Raw genomic sequence first — 20,992 nt, forward strand, 5'->3', positions numbered from 1 at the left:
TTTTAGTAGAGACAGGGTTTCAGTATGTTGGCCAGGCTGGTCTTGAACTCCTGACCTCAAGTGATCTGCCCGCCTCGGCCTCCCAAAGTGCTGGGATTACAGGCATAAGCCACTGTGCCTGACCCATCTACTCAATTTTTAAAATAAATAAATAAATAAATAAATAAAGGGAGCTTTGGGTTGATATTCCTGGATTCTTGCCTCCACTCTGCCCTAGCTATTTCTATTACACTAATAGGGTACTCTGTGGCCTTCAGTTTTCTCATCTGAAGATGTAATAAATTAGACCAGGTTCTGATATCTCATACAGCTCCCTAAGCTTAATATGGACTGCTTGACCTCAGATGAGACTGTTAGCAATATTAATTAACTAGGAAATATGAACTATTATGGCAATGGGACCTAACCAGCTTAGTTGCTGCTACTTATGTGTAACTAATTGCCTGCTACATGCTGTTAACAGTCTTGGATCATTGACCAATTTAATTTGAAGCAATTAACTATATAAATATGAGTTCCTTGTGTTTACTTTCATTAAAATTATATCATGACAAAAAGAAAACAGATATGTCCAAAGTCCTACTCCTGGCCAGGCACCGTGGCTCATACCTGTAATCCCAGCATTTTGGGAGGCTGAGACAGGCGGATCACTTGAGGTCAGGAGTTTGAGACCAGCCTGGCCAACATGATGAAACCCTGTCTCTACTAAAAATACAAAAAGTAGCTGGGCGTGGTGGTGCACACCTGTAATCCCAGCTACTCAGGAGGCTTAGGCAGGAAAATCACTTGAACCCAGGAGGTGGAGGTTGCAGTGAGCCAAGATCACACCACTGCACTCCAGCCTGGGTGACAGAGTAAGACTCTGTCTCAACAACAACAATGACAAAATTAAGTCCTACTCCTAGCTTGATATATTTTTAATTAAAAAAATTTAAAAAGAAAATAGATATAAGTCAAGCCACATGGTCTTGCTTCAAGTATAAGTCACATATGGTTCTCATGGTAATCGTGAACTTTCTCCCCCTCACCTTTATCATAAATTTAAAAATTCATGGGGCCTATACATATCTGGGAGTTCTGATCATATAGCCTTCAATTGAAAAAACTTGGGTACATTTACAATTCTATGATTTACTGTATGATTTAAACAATTCTATTATTTACCTAAAACAGTAATGTAAAAGTGAGTCTTTTGAAAACTTATGCCTAGTTTTATGTTTAAATTTGAATTGATTTGTTCTTCTTCCTCCTTATTTTAAAATAGGAATTTAGTGATTGACAATGGCAGAAAAAATCCTAGAGAAGTTGGATGTCCTTGATAAGCAAGCAGAGATAATCTTGGCCAGAAGAACAAAGGTTTGTGAAGTATAAGCTACAATTCAGTTTAATCATTAACAGGTTAACATTTCAAATGTGAATAATTTTACTTTTTAGCTAATGATACATTAATATGATATAAACTAATTTGTAAAAAGCAACTAATTATACTAGTTGAAAATGTAATGTATACAAATATAAAAATTTTATTGCTGATGTACAAAGTTTCAACGAATCATCCAATGAAGGGCTTTTGGATTGTTTTGACGATTTTACTAGTAAAAATAAAGCTGCTTAAAAAATAAAATAAAGCTGCTATGGACATTTGCATCCAGGTTTGTATGAACATGAGTTTCCATTTCTCTGAGGTAAATGCGTGAGAGTGTGATTGCTGGTGCGATCTTTCTCTTAACTTTAGCGAGATCAAAGCCGCAAGATTTGGTTTGAGTTCCCCCAATCCAATGGGTTTCTCCTCCCTGCACCTCAGCCCTGAAACCACCTCCAGGAAGTAAGCTGGGCTATTAGAGGGTAGACCTCAGTTATTTCCCTTCTTTCAGCGATCTGTCCTACTCTGTTTTCTAATAGCTGGGGGCAGTTGTTTTCATATATTTTGCCTGAGCTCCTAGTTGTTGAGAGCAGGAGACTAATTCCCATAGTGCTCCATCTATTGGCAGAAGCAGAAGTCCCCCATATCCTTTGATTTTGCTTTCAGGGTTTTCATCTCTTTATTCTTTTGTGCTATGCTCTGAGATAATTTTTTAGAGAAAACTTTCGGCTCCTTTACTCACCTTTTAGCTAGATCCTTTTTCTTCTTCAATCCATTTGTATAAGGATTTTAACAAAGTCCTCTTTTGATTACTTGCTTCACTCTATTTCTGGCTCTCACGACTAGAGGAAGATTGGTGTGATTCATCGTGCGTGTGGCTACAGGAAGCGGAGCAGGCTGGAGGGACATGCCTACTATGGTTCCAAGAACTCTATGTATCTAAATATGTAGGTCTTTCCTTAAATTCTGTACTTTAGAATTAGGAGGGAGCCTTAATAATCCTCAAGTCCTACCCCCACATTTTACAGATGGGAAAAGAACGACTCAGGTCACACAGCAAAGGCATAAAAACAGTTGGTGCACTAGACCCCCAATTTTCAGTCTGTACTATTTTTCCATTATTGCCTGCCACCTAAATTCTGTGTGTGTGTGTGTGTGTAAATTGAGATTTTTTTTTTCTTTCCACCTAAGATTTTCCCCATATAAAGAGTACTCTTTTTTTTTTTTTTTCACTTTGGCTTTGCTGCAGATAAACAGGCTTCAGAGTAAAGGAAGAAAAACAACTATGGCTATACCCCTGACATTTGATTTTCAGTTGGAATTTGAAGAAGCTCTTGCTACATCTGCGTCTAAGGCAATATCAAAGATCAAAGAAGACAAGTCATGCAGCATTACAAAATCAAAAATGTAACTATCATAACCACCTTAAATTTTCAGTTCAGAATTTGTTTGTTTGTTTGTGAAACAAGGACTCACTCATTGCCTAGGGTAGAGTGCAGTGGTGCAAACATGGCTCACTGCAGCCTCAACTTCCCAGGTTTAGGTGATTCTCCCACCTTGGCCTCCAGAGTAGCTGGGACTACAGGCATGCACCACCATGCCCAGCTAATTTTTTGTATTTTTTATAGAGATGGGGTTTTCCCATGCTGCTCAGGCTGGTCTTGAACTTCTGGCCTCAAGAGATCCACCCACCTAGGCTTCCCAAAGTACTGGGATTACAGGCATGAGCCACCTCACCTCGTCCAGTTCAGAGTTTTAAAACATTACTTTATATCTGTCTTAGATTATGCAATGTATATTAAATGAAAGTTTTATGGCATATTTTATAACGGTTATGAGTTAAAATATACTAGATTAGCTTTCTGAATATTTCTAGTTTATAAAATATTTATTATGTATAATATTTTACTAGCGTAGATGGTAATTACAATTGTGAATTTTTAAAGGAAGGCTTTTCTTGAGCTCAATTATATTGCCCCAAATTAATGTCAGGATTTATTGCAAACTTTAACTGATATGCTTAAGAAAAAGTCTGCCTAGAAAACTAAGTAAGGCAATTTCTCTGTGCACTTAAAAGGGATAGCCTAAATATGTCATACTTGGTCTTTCACTGGCATTTAGTACTTGCATAATGCTATAAAATTTTTCCAAGCACATCAGAATTGTAAAGGAAAGTTCAGAAAAAAGAAGTACAAAGATGTGGAATCAACAGAACTTCAAATTAATTGGACATTGGTAGTAGTGTGGATACTGTCCTTATCTCATTTATTCTGGGTAACAAGTTTTCCTCACTTGTTCTCTGCCTAAGTACAAAGCACTACTGTGCACCCAGTTGCCAAGCCCAAAAGCTCACAGTCATCCTGTTGAATAGGGTATAGTAGTGATGAAGAGAGCACAGGCTCTGAAATCAGACTGCTAAGGTTTAAATCCAGACTTGCTACTTGTTAGCTATGTGACCTTGATTTTCACACATAGTTTAGACAGGCAGCAGCTATGACACTATGCACTAGGCAGCCCACGTGAGCACTATGACATCTGTGGGCCGGGCATGGTGGCTCACGCCTGTAATCCTAACACATTGGGAGGCTGAGGTGGGCGAATTGCCTGAGGTCAGGAGTTTGAGACCAGCCTGAGCAACATGGTGAAACCCTGTCTCTACTAAAATATATTTTTTAAAAATTATCTGGGCTTGGTGGTGCATACCTGTAGTCCCAGCTACTTGGGAGGCTGAGGCATGAGAATTGCTTGAACTCGGGAGGCAGAGGTTGCTGTGAGCTGAGATCATGCCACTGCACTCCAGCCTGGGCAACAGAGCAAGACTCCATCTCAAAAAACAAACAAACAAACTATGACATTTGCATCTAAGACCACTCCCACTTACTTACATTTTCATGTAAGTATTCTGATTAAGGCCTACCACCTGATTGTCTCGAAGTAGCTTTCTTCATGCAGCAGTTTTGTACTATTGCTCAGAGTGAAACAAACTTTTTTAGCTCAATGTTTTAGTGCAGTTTTACAGATGAAAAACCTAAGTCTGGGTGAGGTTAAACAATTTGCACAAGGTCATACAGCTAACAAATTGAAAGGCTGGATTTGAACCTTAGAAGTCTGATTTCAGAGCCTATGTTCTTCATCACTACTGTACCCCATTCAATAGGATGCCTGCAAGCTTTGGGTCTTGGTAACTAGGTGCATTGTAGTGCTTTGTACTTAGGCAGAGACCAAGTGAAGAAAAGGAGATTGGGGTGGATAAGAGGATCAAAGTGAGAAGGGCTGGGATTTATTTCATAGATGTTAAGTTTTAGATGCCCATAGGCATCTAAACATTCAGGTAGAGATATCTGGAAGAAAGCTGCCAGCATTGATGAAACTGTGGCAGGCAAACTTGTTAGCTCGTAAGTAGGGTCAAATCTCAGACTCTTAGTGGTTTTTAACACCTACTTCTAGGGAAGCTTAGGAGTAGAATAACTGATACTTGGATCCTCCTTAGAAACTGTGGTAAAAGTAATTGTATCTCAGTCTCCAGTGAGTTATAGAACACCCTTATCCAGGTCCGTGTCAGCCTAGAAGGAAACTTTATATCCATTTTATCTATCCTACAATTCTATCTGCTTCTAGATAGCAGAATTTATAATTTAGTTATACCTCAGCCAAATAAAAAAACTTAATCTATATAATAAAATGGAAACTTTAAAAAATATGACAAGAGACTATATAAACTAGAAAAGAAAGTCAAGATCAGTTGAGGACAGGATTTGTGTATAATTAATCTCATAAATCAAATGTATAATACTTAGTTTTTAATTCAATACATTGCTTATAAACCATGTTAAGTATGCATTTGTTGGAGGACTAAAAAAAAGAAAAGCTGTCAATCTCCCAGTATGTTCACCAAACTTTGGCTTTCCTCTCATAAGCGCGCTGAACTTTTTTTTTTTTTTTTTTTTTTGAGATAGAGTCTTGCTCTGTTGTCGCCCAGGCTGGAGTGCAGTGGTATGATCTCGGCTCACTGCAACCTCCCTCTCCCGGGTTCAAGCGATTCTTCTGCCTCAGCCTCCCGAGTAGCTGGGACTACAGGCATGTGCCACCACACCCGGCTAATGTTTTGTATTTTTAGTAGAGATGAGGTTTCACCATGTTGGCCAGGCTGGTCTCGAACTCCTGACCTCAGGTGATCCACCCGCCTTGGCCTGCCAAAGTGCTGGAATTACAGGCGTGAGCCACTGCATCCAGCCTAGCACACTGAACTTTTAAGAGTACTTGGGAAACTTAGTATGTTTAACACCTCCCAAAAGAATGTTAAAATGACCACAGTTTGCAAAATTGAAGAGAAAACAATGGCAACATAAAGGCACAATATTGGTAATCAAGAAGAAGCTATAGCCATGGATATGGAAGACATTAAAATAATTATAATGAATGCTTTGTGTAACTACATTGCTTTGACACATGGGTGTAATAATGGATGAACTTTTGGGAAAATATGAAAGGGAAAAATCTCAACAAAAAAGAAAACATAAATAGATCAATAACTGGAGAAAAATTTGAGGAAGCAGTCAAAGAATTCTTTTACAAAAGTGCCACTTTGAAGCTGTGTCAAAGGTGAGTTTCTTTGTAGTTTCAAAGAACTATTTAAATAGTTTTGGAACACAGACAAAGGTGGAACAGTTCTCAGTTCTTTTTTGCAAAGGTAGATTTGATCCTTAAGTCTGACCACAAGAATAGAAAGCAAATATAGATTTTTAAAGAAATATAAAATAAAATGTTAGTTTTAACTATTTCATTGCTTATTCTTGATTCAGGGACATTAAAACATAAAGCAGCCCAGGCATGGTGGCTCACACCTGTAATCCCAGCACTTTGGAAGGCCGAGATGGCCTGATCACCTGAGGTCAGGAGTTCAAGACCAGCCTGGCCAACATGGTGAAACCCCATCTCTACTAAAAATACAAAAGTTAGCCAGGCATGGTGGTGGGCTCCTGTAATCCCAGCTACTCGGGAGGCTGAGGCAGGAGAATAGCTTAAACCCTGGAGGTGGAGGTTGCAGTGAGCTGAGATTGCACCATTGCACTCCAGCCTGGGCACCAAGAGTGAAACTCCATCTCAAAAATAGTAATAATAATAAAGCAGTTTTATATTTCTCTAATTTCATCCTGATCACTTTGGTTATTAAAAGTCTGTCCAACTTAGTATTTTGATCTCACCCGTCGTCATGGCTTTCCCGTCCCTATACAAGCCAGTCTAATGACATGGGGAGCTGAAATGTAGAGGGGTATGGTCAGCAATTTGATTACTCCTCGTCCCTCAACTGAGAGTAGGAGGTTGATATGGCCTTCTTCTAGCACAACTCCTCCTCACTCTTCTTCTAATTTCTTTTTTCTCTTATATGGGTACAGTGGTGTGCTAAAGCCAGCTCCTACCAATTCATTAGAGCTGCTTGTTGAATTTTCAGCAATTTTGTGAGATGTTTATTAAACACTCACCATTAAAAATTATGTAAACTTAAAATTCAATGGCATACCAAAAATAAAGATAATACTCAAAACTCATCACTTCCTAATTATTGTACATTTTACTATTATTCATGGTTTTGAAGTTATTTACATCTACTATATCCATATGGTAGAAATTTGTATAACAGTATGCTACTACACATCTCTTCCAAATTTCACATTTAATTATATCACATTGGTAGAAATTGACAACGGGAGTATTTACACCACAGCAACTGGCAAACACTACAAATCAAGGCTTGAGTCGTTGTCTGTCTAGATTTAAGAAAGTGAGGAAGAAAATGTTAATGATGAAGATTAAACTTAAAAGTAAGTCTTACCAAAAAAAGTATGCCTTACCTATAGCCATTATGCTTTGAATAGCATGAAAAATAAGGAAATATTCAAAAACTATTATTTGGTTCAGCAAAGAAGTAGCTTACACCATTGATGAATGAGTAAAATTCCACATTAAAACTACACCCAAAGGCAAGGTTATTAAAATTTTACCAGCAGATCCTCCTGTATGGGAGTAAAGGAGGAGGGAGAGAGAAGAAGACAAAAGTTCTTATTTCTTTCTGGACACTGTTTCCAACTTTTCCCTTAGTCATCAATCATTTTCTGGCCAACTTTAGTCATAAAGAGCACATATGAGAGATCCTCAGAGGAACACATTCTCCAACCAAGGAGAGCAGCTACAACTCTTCAAATTCTCCATCAACTCCTATACTCTCCAATATACTCCACAATTTCTTCTGCAAAGGATCCCCAGGCTTTCAGTCAGCAATCTGGGTAGAGTATCAGCAAATTGACCCAAACACAGTTACTACCTCAGTATCCATTTGACCCCCTATATTAGTCAGTTCAAGCTGCTATAAAGAATACCATACCCTGGGTGGTTTAAATAAATTTATTTGTCATAGTTCTAAAGGCTAGGAAGTCCAAGATCAGTGTCTGGTGAGGACACTCTTCCTGCTTTGCAGACAGCTGTCTTCTTCTTGTATCTTCATACAGCAGAGAGAAAGAGACAGATAGCACCTCTCTCATGTCTTATAAGGGCACTAATCCCAATCATGAGGCTACACCCTCATGACCTAATTACCTCTTAAAGGCCACACCTCCCAAAACCATAACTTTGGGCATTTAGACTTCAATATATGAATTTGAAGGGGGGATGCAAATATTCAGTCTGTAGAATTCCACCCCTGTCCCCCCCAAATTTACATCTTTCTTACATGGAAAATACATTCATCCCATCCCAATAGATCCAAAATTCTTAACTGGTTCAGCATCAACTCTAAAGTCCAAACTCTCAACTAAATATCATCTAAATCAGATATGGATGAAACTTGAGGTAAAAGTACCCTAAGAAAAAATTTCTCTCCAGTTGTGAACCTGTGAAGGCAAACAAGTTGTTTGTTTCCAAGCTACATTGATGGGATAGGTGTAGGATAGACATTCTCATTCCAAAAGGGAGAGATAAAAAAGAAGGGAGAAATGACAGGTCCCGAATAATTCTAAAACCATGCAAGCGAACTCTATGAGATCCTAAGGTTTGAGAATAATCCTCTTTGGTTCAAAGCTCTGCCTTCTAGATTCACTAGACTAGTGGTCCTGCCTCCAGAACCCACTCAGGCAGTGGTCTCACCTCTGAAGCTCTGCCTAGTGGGAGTTGCACACCCATGGCTCCACTGGGCAGGGGTCTTACCCTTTGAAATAGAAGTGGAGGCAGCCCTGTCCCCTGAGCACATGCCCTCTGGGCCTGTTGTGGGAGTGGCATCCCTGATCATCTTTGAATTGCTTTTGAGGTCCTTCTTCCCTTGTCTTGAAAAATAGTGCACAGTTATAGCTGAACAGCTGCATACAGTAGCTCTATGATCTGGTCCTGTAGAATCTAAGAAGTTCAACAGTTTTCTTTCATTTTTTCCTACTTTCTCTGTTTCCCTAAGTCCCAGCTGGCAGTGTTTCTGCTGGTATAATCCCATCTCTATTCCTGGCTTCTGTTGAGATGGCTGATTTGGTCCTTGGTACACATCCACACTGACCTACCTATCAAACAGTCAACTTACTATACCTTTAGTGTTCTCTCCCAAGCATACTTTTTCATTCTTTTGTAATATGGGCAGGCTGAAAATTTTTCAAATCTTTAACTTCTGGTTCCTTTTTCCTTAATAATTTCATCTTCAATTCATTTCTTTCCTCTTGCATTTTACTATAAACATCAGTAGGAACCAAATCACTCCTCAACACTTTGCTTAGAACTAACCTCAGCTAACTATCCAATTTCATTGCCTGCAAGTTCTACATTCCACAAAATACTAAAACACAAACACAATTAAGCCAAGTTCTTTGACATTTTATAACAAGCACCACCTTTCCTCCAGTTTCCAATAACATGTTATTTACTTCCATCTGAGATCTCATCAGAATGGCCCTTACCATCCATATTTCTACCAACATTTTGTTCATTATTATTTATGGATTCTCTAAGAAAATGGAAGCTTTTCTCTTTTCTTTTTGAGCCCTCACCAAAGTCACCTTTAATATCTCCTTCATGGCAATGTCAGCATTTTCTAGCATGCACTTCCAAACTCTTCCAGCCTCTACCCATTAACAAATTCCAAAGCCACTGCCACATTTTCAAGTATTTGTTACAGCAGCACCCCACTGCTCATTATTAATTTCTGTCTTAGTATGGGCTGCTACAACAGCACACCATAGCCTGGGTGACTTAAACAACAGAAATTTGTTTCTCACAATTCTCGAGGCCAGGAAGTCCAAGATCAAAGTTCCAGCAGATTGGGTGTCTGGTGAGGGTATTCTTCCTGGTTTGCAGACAGCTGTTTCTTTGTATCTTCACGTCATGAGGAGATAGAGAGAAAGGCAAATAGAGAGACAGGGAGAGAAGGAGTTAGACCAACTCTTCTTAGAAGAACACAAATCCTTTTCATGAGGCTATACCCTCATAACCTAATTATCTCCCAAAGCTCCCACTTCCAAATACCATAGCGTTAGAGATTTAAGCTTCAGCATTTGAATTTGAGGGGGATACAAACATTGAGTCCCCAGCATTTCCCCAGAAACTCAAGTATCCTGGCCATGCCAAACAGTGTGGTGCAGGGTGTCTACTTTACTTGCTTATTCCACTCACTCCAAATTTGACATGGGGCAAATCAGCAAGTGTGGTGTCTAACAGATGTGCAACTGAGGAATAAGATGCCAGTGTCTATGAGTGATTCTTTGGGAATTCCCTCATCAGTTTTGTGGAGGAAGCATCCCTGCCCCTCCCACACTGAGAAAAGAGGAAAAAGCCACAGCAGACCCTAACAGGTCAATGACTCACAATTCTGATATTTTTCTTTTTTCCCTCACCAGTTTTCTTTTATTTGAAGGCCTAAAAGAATCTCTTGCTCCAAGTATTGGTGGATCTTTGTAGAATACAGAGTATGTATTGCTCCTTTTTACTCAGCTATGGAGTAAAAAGTCACCTGGTCACCAATTCTAAGGCAACGGAATAATTGCCACTCAACAACTTATTTTAACAAAATGAAATCCAACACTATATTAAATAAATATTACTCCACTATGACTAAGTGGAGTAAATTTCAGGAATAAGAAAGAGCATCCTCATTTATCTCTATGACATTTTGTTGATCACTTTCTAAACTTTATTTTACATAATTCTTACAACAATCCCTTGAGATAACTATTAACCTTATTTGACACATGAAGGACTGAGATTCAGAGTATTCAATACTCTATGGAAGTTCACATAGAGTCAAGATGCAAAGTAAGGTCTAACTTCAAAGCCTATGCTCTTTGGTTCACCACAAGGAAATTCGTATCCGAATATCTTTATATACTCTGCAAATGAATTTGAAAAACATACTTTAGCAACATAAGTATTTTTAAGATAAGGATAAACTATTACCTCCTTAACAAGACTATATAGCCAGCATCATCCTTAGAAACCCTTGACTCATTCTCATTCAAGTTAGAAACAGAACAATGCCCATTCTCACTAGTATACTACACTCTTCTAGAAGTCCTCCCCAATGATATTAAATAAGAACATAAGATACATTTTTTGAAAGGAACAGATAAATTGTTTTACGGAGATTACATAATTATTTATTAAAAGAAAGAACAAACTGAAAACCCATTAAAAAGTATGATGATAAGAAAGTTCAATAAAAATTTACCAAAAATCTTAGGCATTCAATAATTTTTTTTTTTTCTTTTGAGACAGAATCTCTCTCTGTCACCAAGGCTGGAGTGCAGTGGCACGATCTCAGCTCACTGCAACCTCTGCCTCCTGGATTCAAGCAATTCTCCTGCCTCAGCCTCCCGAGTAGCTGGCACTAGAGGCACATGCCACCACACCCAGCTAATTTTTGTATTTTTAGTAGAGATGGGGTTTCGCCATGTTGGCCAGGCTGGTCTTGAACTACTGACCTCAGGTAATCCACCCCCCTCAGCCTCTCAAAGTGTTGGGATTACAGGCATTAGCCACCGCACCTGGCCTATTAGGCATTCAATGAATATTAAACATGTACTATATACCAGTCATGCTATAGGTGCTAAAATACCACAGTGAATAAAACACATAAATAGTGTGCCCTCAGAGTTTACAATCTAGGATAACATTGGGAGAGAGATTATAAACTAAATAAACAAATGAATATATAATATAAATTTACCAGTGATGAATTCTATAAAGGAAAATATAGTAAATTAAGGGAATTAAAATCAACAGGGATTACTATTTTAGATGGGGGAAGTGGGGTGGGCCGGAAAGATCTTTCTGAAGAGGTGGAAATGTGAGTGGAGACTGAAATGAAAGAGTAGGCCACGTCAACCCCTTGTGGGGAGAATACTACAGGCAGAGGAAAGAGCAAGGTCCTTAAGTGGAGCCTAAATTCCTTTCCCTGAACCAAACAGCTAGAAAATTTGCTCAGCGTTCATGTGGAGCTGAGAGGTGAAGGGGTATGCAGAGAGAGGCCTGGAGTGGCATTCAGTGGAAATTCTGCTACTTAGAAATGAGAACTGGGGGAAAAGTTTCTGTCTGTTAGGGAGCATTTTGAATTTTAATCAAGTCTGATAGGAAACAGTTGAAGGAAATGATAGTCACGTTTGTATTTTACAAGTGTTGCTATGGCTGTATTGCGAAGAGAATGTTGAGGACAAGTGTAATAGCAGGGAGAGCAAACAGACGAAGGCTAGAGACATAGGGAAGGGGTTCAGATGAAAAATAAAGGGGTCTTGGATTTGGATGGGAGCAATGAGGAAAGAGGTGTTTGGATTTGGAATCTATTTCAAAGAAAGACACAGTATTTGCTGATAGGTTGGGAGTGGAAAAAGAGAGAAAGAGAAATAAAAGATGTCTGCAAACTTTTTGGCCTAACCCTCTGGTTGAATGGAGATGGGGAAACCTGGGTGAGGAGAAGATCAGGAAGGGGATGGTGGAATCAATAATTTGGTTTTGAATATGTTAAGTTCAAGATACTTATAATTAAGCTAAGTGCAGGAGTCATGTGGGCAGTTGGGTATATAAATCTGAAGTTCAGAGAAGAGGTTAGAGTCTGGACTATAAATTTGGGACATTGGCCTATAGACAACAGTTACAGTGTGGGACTGGCTTATACCAACTAAGGGTGAGTATCTGAGGTCTGAGGGCTGAGTCATGGGTTGTTCTAGCATTTAGAGGTCAGAAAGAGTATCAATTATGTAATACTATTAATTTTCTAATATACCATCACTAGCCAGTTAAGGACTTTAGAGGAGGATAATTTGTCTTTACAATAAATAAATGCTGTGATCCTTTCTAGTATCTGAATTCCCTAATTCTATGTCCCACCACTTTGATTCAGGTCCAGTAATGTCCTCAATGTCTCACTGAAGTAATTTCCAGCATATTTTTCTGAAAGGGTTAATCAGCTTGTGAATAACAGTTTCTTGGAGTGCCCTCAATGCTATCACAGCAGCAAATAGTTTTCTGTCCCCCTCCACTTTAAACGACTAAAACTAATATTTTCAGCTCCTATTCAATCAGTCCAATGTTTCACACTTGCTACTGTGACAACATTAACATAACATCCAAGTCTGTATAACTAGGACTTCACATTCCTCCAAATTTAGTTTTTAGATTTATTTTGTAATTTTTCTCATTATTTTAATTTAAATTAATTTTTATTTCTTCCAGGCATGTCTCTTTCAAATGTGAGCCTGAACCTAGAAAGAGTAATTTTGAAAAGTCAAATTTAAGACCATTCTTTGTTCAAACAAATGTAAAAAATAAAGAAAGTGAGTCAACAGGTAATGCTTTGTGTAACATATTTACTTCTTTGATTTATTAATGGGTGCTTTATTTATTTTATTATTTACTGATGTGTGTCTTAAAAGTTCTTGATAATTTGATCTCTGTCAAAAGCATTTCCATGAACTATAAAAAAGAACTTACTAAGAAGAAGAGATGTTAAATATCAGAATGGACAATTTATACAATGCACAAAATAGGAATGTATTTTTATGTTTATAGTGTTATGTGTTGTTTTCTTCTAGAAAGAAAATCTCTGAGTTTCCTTTCAGCTCAATGCTGAGAATTTCCTTGTTATTGTTTTTTAAAAGTCAAGTATGAACAGCTTGCTTAATAGAAACTTACTTTCAAGTTAGAAATTTTAGGAATCTGGCTGGGTGGGCACACTGGCTTATGCCTCTAATCCCAGCACTTTGGGAGGCCGAGGCGGGTGGATCCCCTGAGGTCAGGAGTTCGAGACCAGCCTGGCCAACATGGCGAAACCCCGTCTCTATTAAACATACAAAAATTAGCTGGGCGTGGTGGTGCATGCCTGTAATCCTAGCTACTCAGGAGACTAGGCAGAAGAATCGCTTGAACCCAGGAGGCAGAGGCTGCAGTGAGCTGAGATCGTGCCACTGCACTCCAGCCTGGGTGACAAGAGCGAGACTCCATCTCAAAATAAAAAAGAAATTTTAGGAATCCGTGAGCTAGGAATCAGCATTATCAGTTCTCAGAGAATTTGAGCTTTTCGTGTTGCCTTCGTTTTTCTCTTTCTCTCCATTATCAAACAATCATTCAATTGCATAATTCTCATCAACCTTCTTAACTGAGGTTTCTTGACTCCACATCACCCCCTATTGCTTAATTTCTCTATTATGCTTCATAACTTGATTTCTCAAAGGATTTGTTATACACATTGTTATTTTATTTCTCATGATTCACTTTCATAATGTCATATTTCCTTACGTGTCTTATTATCTTTGAATGTGTGCTGGACAGTATTTGGAAAATTATTTATAGGAACAATTTGAGAACTAGGGTGATGATACGTTACTCCAGAAAAGATTTTTTTTTTTTTATTGTTTATGCCAGGTATATGGAGGCAGTACTTGTCAGAACATACCAAAGCATTCAAGGCTTCACTTTCCCTAAAACATCCAGGTGGCAAGCTTAACTATTCTAGTTCACCCTAAGGTTGTAACCCTTTTGGATCCCAGGTAAAATGAATAGGTGTGGGGGTTTTTTGTGTGTGGGGGAAGGGAACTGGAGAACATTTAAATATCAAAACTTTGGACCTTTGGTCAGCTTTTTGTTTTTTTCTATCTCAAGCCATGAAGCTTCCAAAACTTGATCTTACTTTCACATCACAAATACTCTCAGGGAAAAAGTGGCTTGGCATGTAGGGCTTCCCTATCTGAGTTCTTATCTTCTCCTAGATTTAAGACCAGGGATCCCTTATCATCTTTTAAGTCAATGATTCTCTTTAGACTTTAAAAAATATTCCATCTAGACTTTTAAGGTGTTTTCAGCAGGAGGGCTGTTACTAATTACCTGGCCTTCCATAATGGTAGCAAAAATCTCTAATCCATTTTCTTTCCTTAAATCATATAGTGATCTTTTCAAAGTAGGCTGATCCTGATTAAAGCCTCTTCAGTGGATTCTCATTGTACTTAGTATGAAACTTGTACTTCTTACAAAGACCTGGCCGGGCACGGTGGCTCATGGCTGTAATCCCAGCACTTTGAGAGGCCAAGGCAAGTGGATCACTTGAGGTCAAGAGTTTGAGACCAGCCTGACCAACATGGCAAAACCCTGTCTGTACTAAAAATACAAAATTAGCCGGGCATGGTAGTACACACCCGTCATCCCAGCTACTTGAGAGGCTGAGGCAGGAGAATCCCTTGAACCCAGGAGGCAGAGGTTGCAGTGAGCTGAGATTGCACCATTGCACTCTAGCCTGGGCAACAAGAGTGAAACTCCATCTAAAAAAAAAAGAAAGAAAAGAAACAAAGACCTGTATATTGTGATCTTTGTGTGTGTATTCAGCCTCATTCCCTACCTCCCTGGCCTTCATTTAAATTGCATCTTCAACCAGGCAGGGTGGTTCACACCTGTAATCCCAGATCTTTGGGAGATCAAGGTAGGCAGATCACTTGAGGTCAGGAATTCGAGACCAGCCTGGCCAACATAGTGAAACCCCATCTCTACTAAAAATACAAAAATTAGCCACGTGTGGTGGTGCACGCTTGTAATCCCAGCCACTTGGGAGGCTGAGGCATGAGAATCACTTGAACCCAGGAGGTGGAGACTGCAGTGAACTGAGATGGTGCCACTGCACTCCAGCCTGGGCGACAGAGCAAGACTCTATCTCAAAATAAATAAACAAATTGCAACTTCATTAGCCTCTTTTCAGTACAGCTACCAGATTGCCTGAGAGGAATATATATTTTCCCCTCTGCCTAGACACACCAATACTCTATTCATGCAACTTATAGCTCATTTGCATATTTTGGTTAATGTCATCTGTTCAGAGAGGCCTCCTCTGACTACGCTATCAACAATATACCTCTTTTATGGTTCTCCCTCACCAAAGTGTGTTTATTTCTGTTACAGAATAAATTTCAATTTTTCACCCCTTGGTTTTTTGTTTTTTGGTGGTTTTCTTTTTCTGACACGGTCTCACTCTGTTGCCCAGGCTGGAATGCAGCAGTGTGGTCACGGCTCACTGCAGCTTCGACCTCCCTGGGCTCAGTAATCCTTCCACCTCAGTCTCTTGAGTAGCTGAGACTACAGGCACACCACCACACTCAGCTAATTTTTGTACTTTTTTTTTAGAGACAGGGTTTCACCATGTTGCCCAGGCTAGTCTCAAACTCCTGGGCTCCAGTGATCCACCTGTCCTGGCCTCCCAAAATGCTGGGGTTATAGGTGTAAGCCACTGCACAAGTCCAATGTCTTGTTTTTTTGTTTGTTTATTTTCCATATTACCCACTAAAATGTATGCATCATTGGGCATGAGTCACAATTCCAGAGTCCATCAGTGTCTGGCATATAGAAGTTGATCAACAAATAACTATTGATTGAATGACTACCAGACTCCGTATTAAATTTGTTACATCTATTATTTCATTTAACTCAGAAAGTATTTCTATAAGTGCTATTGTTTCCAGTTAACAAATGAGGAAAGTAAGACTCACAGATGTTAAGTAACTTTCCTATGGCTATGGCTATGTAACCCACACAAAAAGGTGCAATTTGGACCCAGGCTATCTAAGTCCAAAGTCTGTATGCCTGACCCCTGCACCATACTTACTTTAAGAATATCCATTGGATGATAATTCAGATTAATAAAACTCATAACTGAATATGAGAGAAATGCAGGTAGAAGGGACTATTTCTATTTCTCTTTTCAAAGGAATTAGCCAAAATATTTTTTGAATAACACATATGATTCTATTTTATTTAGAAATCCATCATTTTCCAAGACAATATAGCTTTATCGTATAATAGTAAATAATTGAAAGTTATAGTCTGTTAATAGAAATTCACTTTTAGGGCAAATTATTCTAAAATAGATTTAGCTCTAACCATGTACAAGCAATGCATATGTAAGTAAATAAAATTATTCTTTTACATTTCTTAAAAGTTTACTGCAGTGGAGAAAATGGTTGATTGGGTTTAATTAGAAGTAACTTAACAGCATGGAAATACTTATGTTTGTTTCTTTAGAGCCAGTAGAAGAACATCTAAAATCAAGATCTATTAGACCCTATCTTTATCTTAAGGATACAACTGAGGTAGGTGTAATTTGTATACTCCGTAATTACTTAATAGAAATTCAAACTAGTCCTAACAATTTTATATATGCTCCTACAAATCCAAAATTCAAGTGAATTTTAGGATTCAAAATGATAAAATGTTAAAGTGATTTCATCTCTGATATTATGTAAAACTTTATGTATGGAGACAGTAGAGAAGATAATATATTATTTGTTGGAGATATTTCAATACAGTAGAGATTATCGAACATGGTAAGGACTAGCACTTATAAAGTCAGTTAAGACAGAGCATCATAAAAAACATACATGTATAACTTAAACATTCAAATTTATTAAATAAAAATATATATCAATTTGTTAATCTTTTAATGTGTAACCAAGACCTTTTTTTGAGTATGCTATGTATGGTGGTTAATCAAATTACATAATTGCAATAGCAACTACCACAAAGAGGTTTGGAACCAACACTATTGACTCTTGATAATCACTTCAGCAGAAGTTCATGGGCATGCTGAAGAGTGACTAGCTCTGAGCATTGAGTGTGCCTTGGACATCATTCAGTAGTTTTTATATAGGGAACTATAGAGATAAATTAAACCAGAGAATTAGCAAGGGAAAGTCACTTTAGAGACTCTCTTAAGTATTAATTTTTGTATTTTATATATATATAATATATATATAAAGAAATATGGAGAAATACAGACTTAGGGCCATAATTAATAACAAATTTTTGTTGCATATTCCTATATTTTATAATTTTAAAAATATTAAAAGGATTATCAGTTTTATCTTCATCTACATGGTTTATTTAATTTCATGTTTTATTTAGGTTCGTGGTTAATAAAAGTCCCCCAAGATATGTATTACAACATAACATCACAATCAGGTTACTTATCATAATACATTTACTAGCATCTTATGTAAAAATTATAAAATTTTAGTTTTTTAAAAATAAAACTATCCACGTGATATTTTAAATGCAAATAGTAGAGAAACACTAATAAGCACACACAGCCCTTTCATTCTCTGCTTCCTCTTCTAATTTCCTCTTTTCAGAAGCAACCAAGTTTAACCTTTTTGGGTTTCAGTACCTTATAAGATTAACTCCATATTTCTAAAGAATGAGTTTCTACTGCTGATTTTAATTTATCAACTTTAAACATTATCTAGTGAAAATCAATAACAAAGATTGTTTATACCACTGTGCATCCTGCCTCTCCCCACTTTCCTCTTCTGGATCTTTGATAGTTACTTTTTTCCTTTCTTCTATTGTTAATTTTTGCAACTTGAAATAATATATCTAACTTTTTTCCCATCATTTTTAATCACTAACTCCTGATTCCCCTTTATATACGATGAAGATCTTAACAGTTTTATCCTGTCTTCCAACTATCTTCCACACTTCTTCCCTAGGTCAAGTATATATTTATTTACTTTTACATTTTTAAGTCAACTATTATATTCAGCTTTGAACTCTGATTAAGTTGTTTGTAGGTTAATTCTAAAACTCAAAATACTATTAACAGCATTTATATTATTATTTATAAATGATCATTTCATTTACATTATAGTAATGTCTCTGTAATAATCATTACCGAACAAAGTAATGTGCTTGGATTACCTTTCTTCTCAGTGGGTACAATTTAACAACAATGGACTCTTTTTTCTCTATCTATTACTAAAAAAATGCCATGTTTTAGTTTCCCTCATATTTAGACCTTAACTCTCCAGTACACTTTTATGCTTTTTCTTGGACTTTCTAATGGCCTTTCTTTTTTCTTGTGGGAAATGATGATAATAATATCAAACATGTAATTGCATATGTGCCTCAAGCACTATTCAAAGAAAAATTACATCCTCAACAACCCAATGACGTAAATACTATTATCCCTGAGAAAAAAGAGGCACAAGGAAGATAAGCAACTTGCCTGGGATCAAATAGTATATGACAGAACCAGGAAGAACCCAGCAGTTTGATTCATGCTCATTGTCACTAAGATCTGTAGCCTCCAAAAAAGAAGCATGTAACTTTCTTATCATATGTCAAAATGATCAAGTTTTTTATTCATTCTCTCTATTGTGTGTAATCCATTCCAATGTTCTTGGAGGAATTGTTCATGAAGCCCAGTGACTTCTTGTTCTAAATTTGACCTGTTACCTATAAGCCTACTTTTACATTGTCATTCCATTCCTTGGCTCAGTTCCTCAGATTCTAGTATCCCATGTCTTCTTATTCTTTTTTTTTTTTTTTTTTTTTGAGACGGAGTCTCGCTCTGTCGCCCAGGCTGGAGTGCAGTGGCGCCATCTCTGCTCACTGCAAGCTCCGCCTCCTGCGTTCAGGTGATCTCGGCTCACTGCAAGCTCCGCCTCCTGCGTTCAGGCCATTCTCCTGCCTCAGCCTCCCGAGTAGCTGGGACTACAGGCGTCAGCCACCATGCTGGCTAATTTTTTTGTATTTTTAGTAGAGACGGGGTTTCACCGTGTTAGCCAGGATGGTCTCGATCTCCCGACCTCGTGATCCGCCTGCCTCGGCCTCCCGAAGTGCTGGGATTACAGGCATGAGCCACCGCACCAGCCTACTTTTAATTCTTTAAGGTATTTTCATACTGTTTTCCATAGTGGTTATACTAGTTTACATTCCCACCAACAGTGTAAAATTGTTCCCTTTTTACCACATCAATGCCAAGATCTATTTTTTAAAAAATTTTTAAATTATGGCCATTCTTTCAGGAATAAGGCAGTATCTCATTGTGGTTTTAATTTGCATTTCCCTGATAATTAGTGATGTTGAGCATTTTTTCATTTGTATGTCTTATTTTGAAAATTATCTATTCATATCCTTTGCCTACTTTTTGATGGGATTATTTGTTGGTTTTCGTTGTTTGTTTGTTTTTTTGAGACAGAGTCTTGCTCCATCACCCAGGCTGGAGTGCAGTGGCACGATTTCTGCTCACTGCAACCTCCACCTCCTGGGTTCAAGTGATTATCCTGCCTCAGCTTCCTGAGTAGCTGGGACTACAGGTATGCACCACCATGCCCAGCTGATTTTTGTATTTTTAGTAGAGATGGGGTCCATGTTGGCCAGGCTGGTCTTGAACTCCTGACCTCAGGTGATTGCTGATTTTTGTCATATGTGGTTGCTATGGTCTGAATGTGTACCCTCAAAATTCATATGTTGAAACTTAATAGCCAATGTGATGGTTTTAAGGAGTGATGCCTTTAGGAGGTGATTAGGTCATGGGGCAGAGCCCTCACGAATGGGATTAGTGACCTTATAAAAGAGATTCTAGAGAGCTGTTTGCCCCTTCTACCATGTGAGGACACAGCAATAAGGCACCACCTATGAATCTGAGAGCGAGCCCTTACTAAACACTAAGTCTGCTGATGACTTGATCTTGGACTTCCCAGCCTGAGAATTGTGAGAAGTAAATTTTTATTATTTCTATTACCCTGTTTAAGGGATTTTATTATAGCAGCTTGAATAGAATAAGACATTGGTACATTTTTATTTGTGATATTTAAGAATGAAGATGCGGTTAATTTTTCCAGGAAGCTGCCACTAATTTTACAAATAAGTCTATCCCCAGAATGAAAACCTAACTGTTCTCTGTATATGGCAGAATTCTCAACCACCTTACTTTAGGATATGAGGGCAGGGAGTAAGCAGTTTGCCTGGCAGCCTTTTTTGCAGATGCTACTATAAAGAGAATTTTGCTCTCAGGAGCCAAAACCCACACTAGCAGGAAGTTTATTAAGAGAAGGGCACTCTTTGTTTTAGTGATCTCGGCTCACTGCAACCTCCACTTCCTGGGTTCAAGTGATTCTCCTGCCTCAGCCTCCCGAGTAGCTGGGATTACAGGCATGCGCCACCACGCCCGGCTAATTGTTTGACTTTTTAGTAGAGACAGGGTTTCTCCACGTTGGTCAGGCTGGTCTCGAACTCCCCACTCACCTCAGCCTCCCAAAGTGCTGGGATTACAGGCGTGAGCCACTATGCCAGGCCAGATGTCTGTCTTATCTGATATTTATAGAACCACTGCAGCCTTCTTATGCATCCCGT

At 38.2% G+C, this 20,992-nt stretch overlaps 1 protein-coding gene across 8 annotated transcripts in view; it reads left to right on the plus strand.

The window, feature by feature from the left end:
- The window catches only part of C1H1orf141 (chromosome 1 C1orf141 homolog), a 49,361-nt gene that overhangs the window by 13,441 nt on the left and 14,928 nt on the right, over positions 1–20,992 (plus strand). For 5 of the 8 annotated variants that reach the window (XR_010153585.1, XR_001707168.3, XM_054684102.2 and 2 more), the window contains exons 3-6: positions 1,265–1,356; positions 2,613–2,770; positions 13,058–13,170; positions 16,883–16,950. Coding sequence is in view for 3 of the 8 variants with exons in the window: in XM_054684102.2 (XP_054540077.1) it covers positions 1,282–1,356; positions 2,613–2,770; positions 13,058–13,170; positions 16,883–16,950 (414 nt within the window). In the remaining 5 variants the exon portion in view is untranslated. Of the gene's footprint in view, positions 1–1,264; positions 1,357–2,612; positions 2,771–13,057; positions 13,171–14,245; positions 14,371–16,882; positions 16,951–18,293; positions 18,346–20,992 lie in introns of those variants that run through there. The other 3 variants (XM_063800728.1, XM_063800732.1, XM_063800734.1) reach the window with 3 other exon arrangements.

Source organism: Pan troglodytes, chromosome 1 (genome assembly GCF_028858775.2).
Source record: "Pan troglodytes isolate AG18354 chromosome 1, NHGRI_mPanTro3-v2.0_pri, whole genome shotgun sequence".
NCBI classification, from domain to species: domain Eukaryota; kingdom Metazoa; phylum Chordata; class Mammalia; order Primates; family Hominidae; genus Pan; species Pan troglodytes.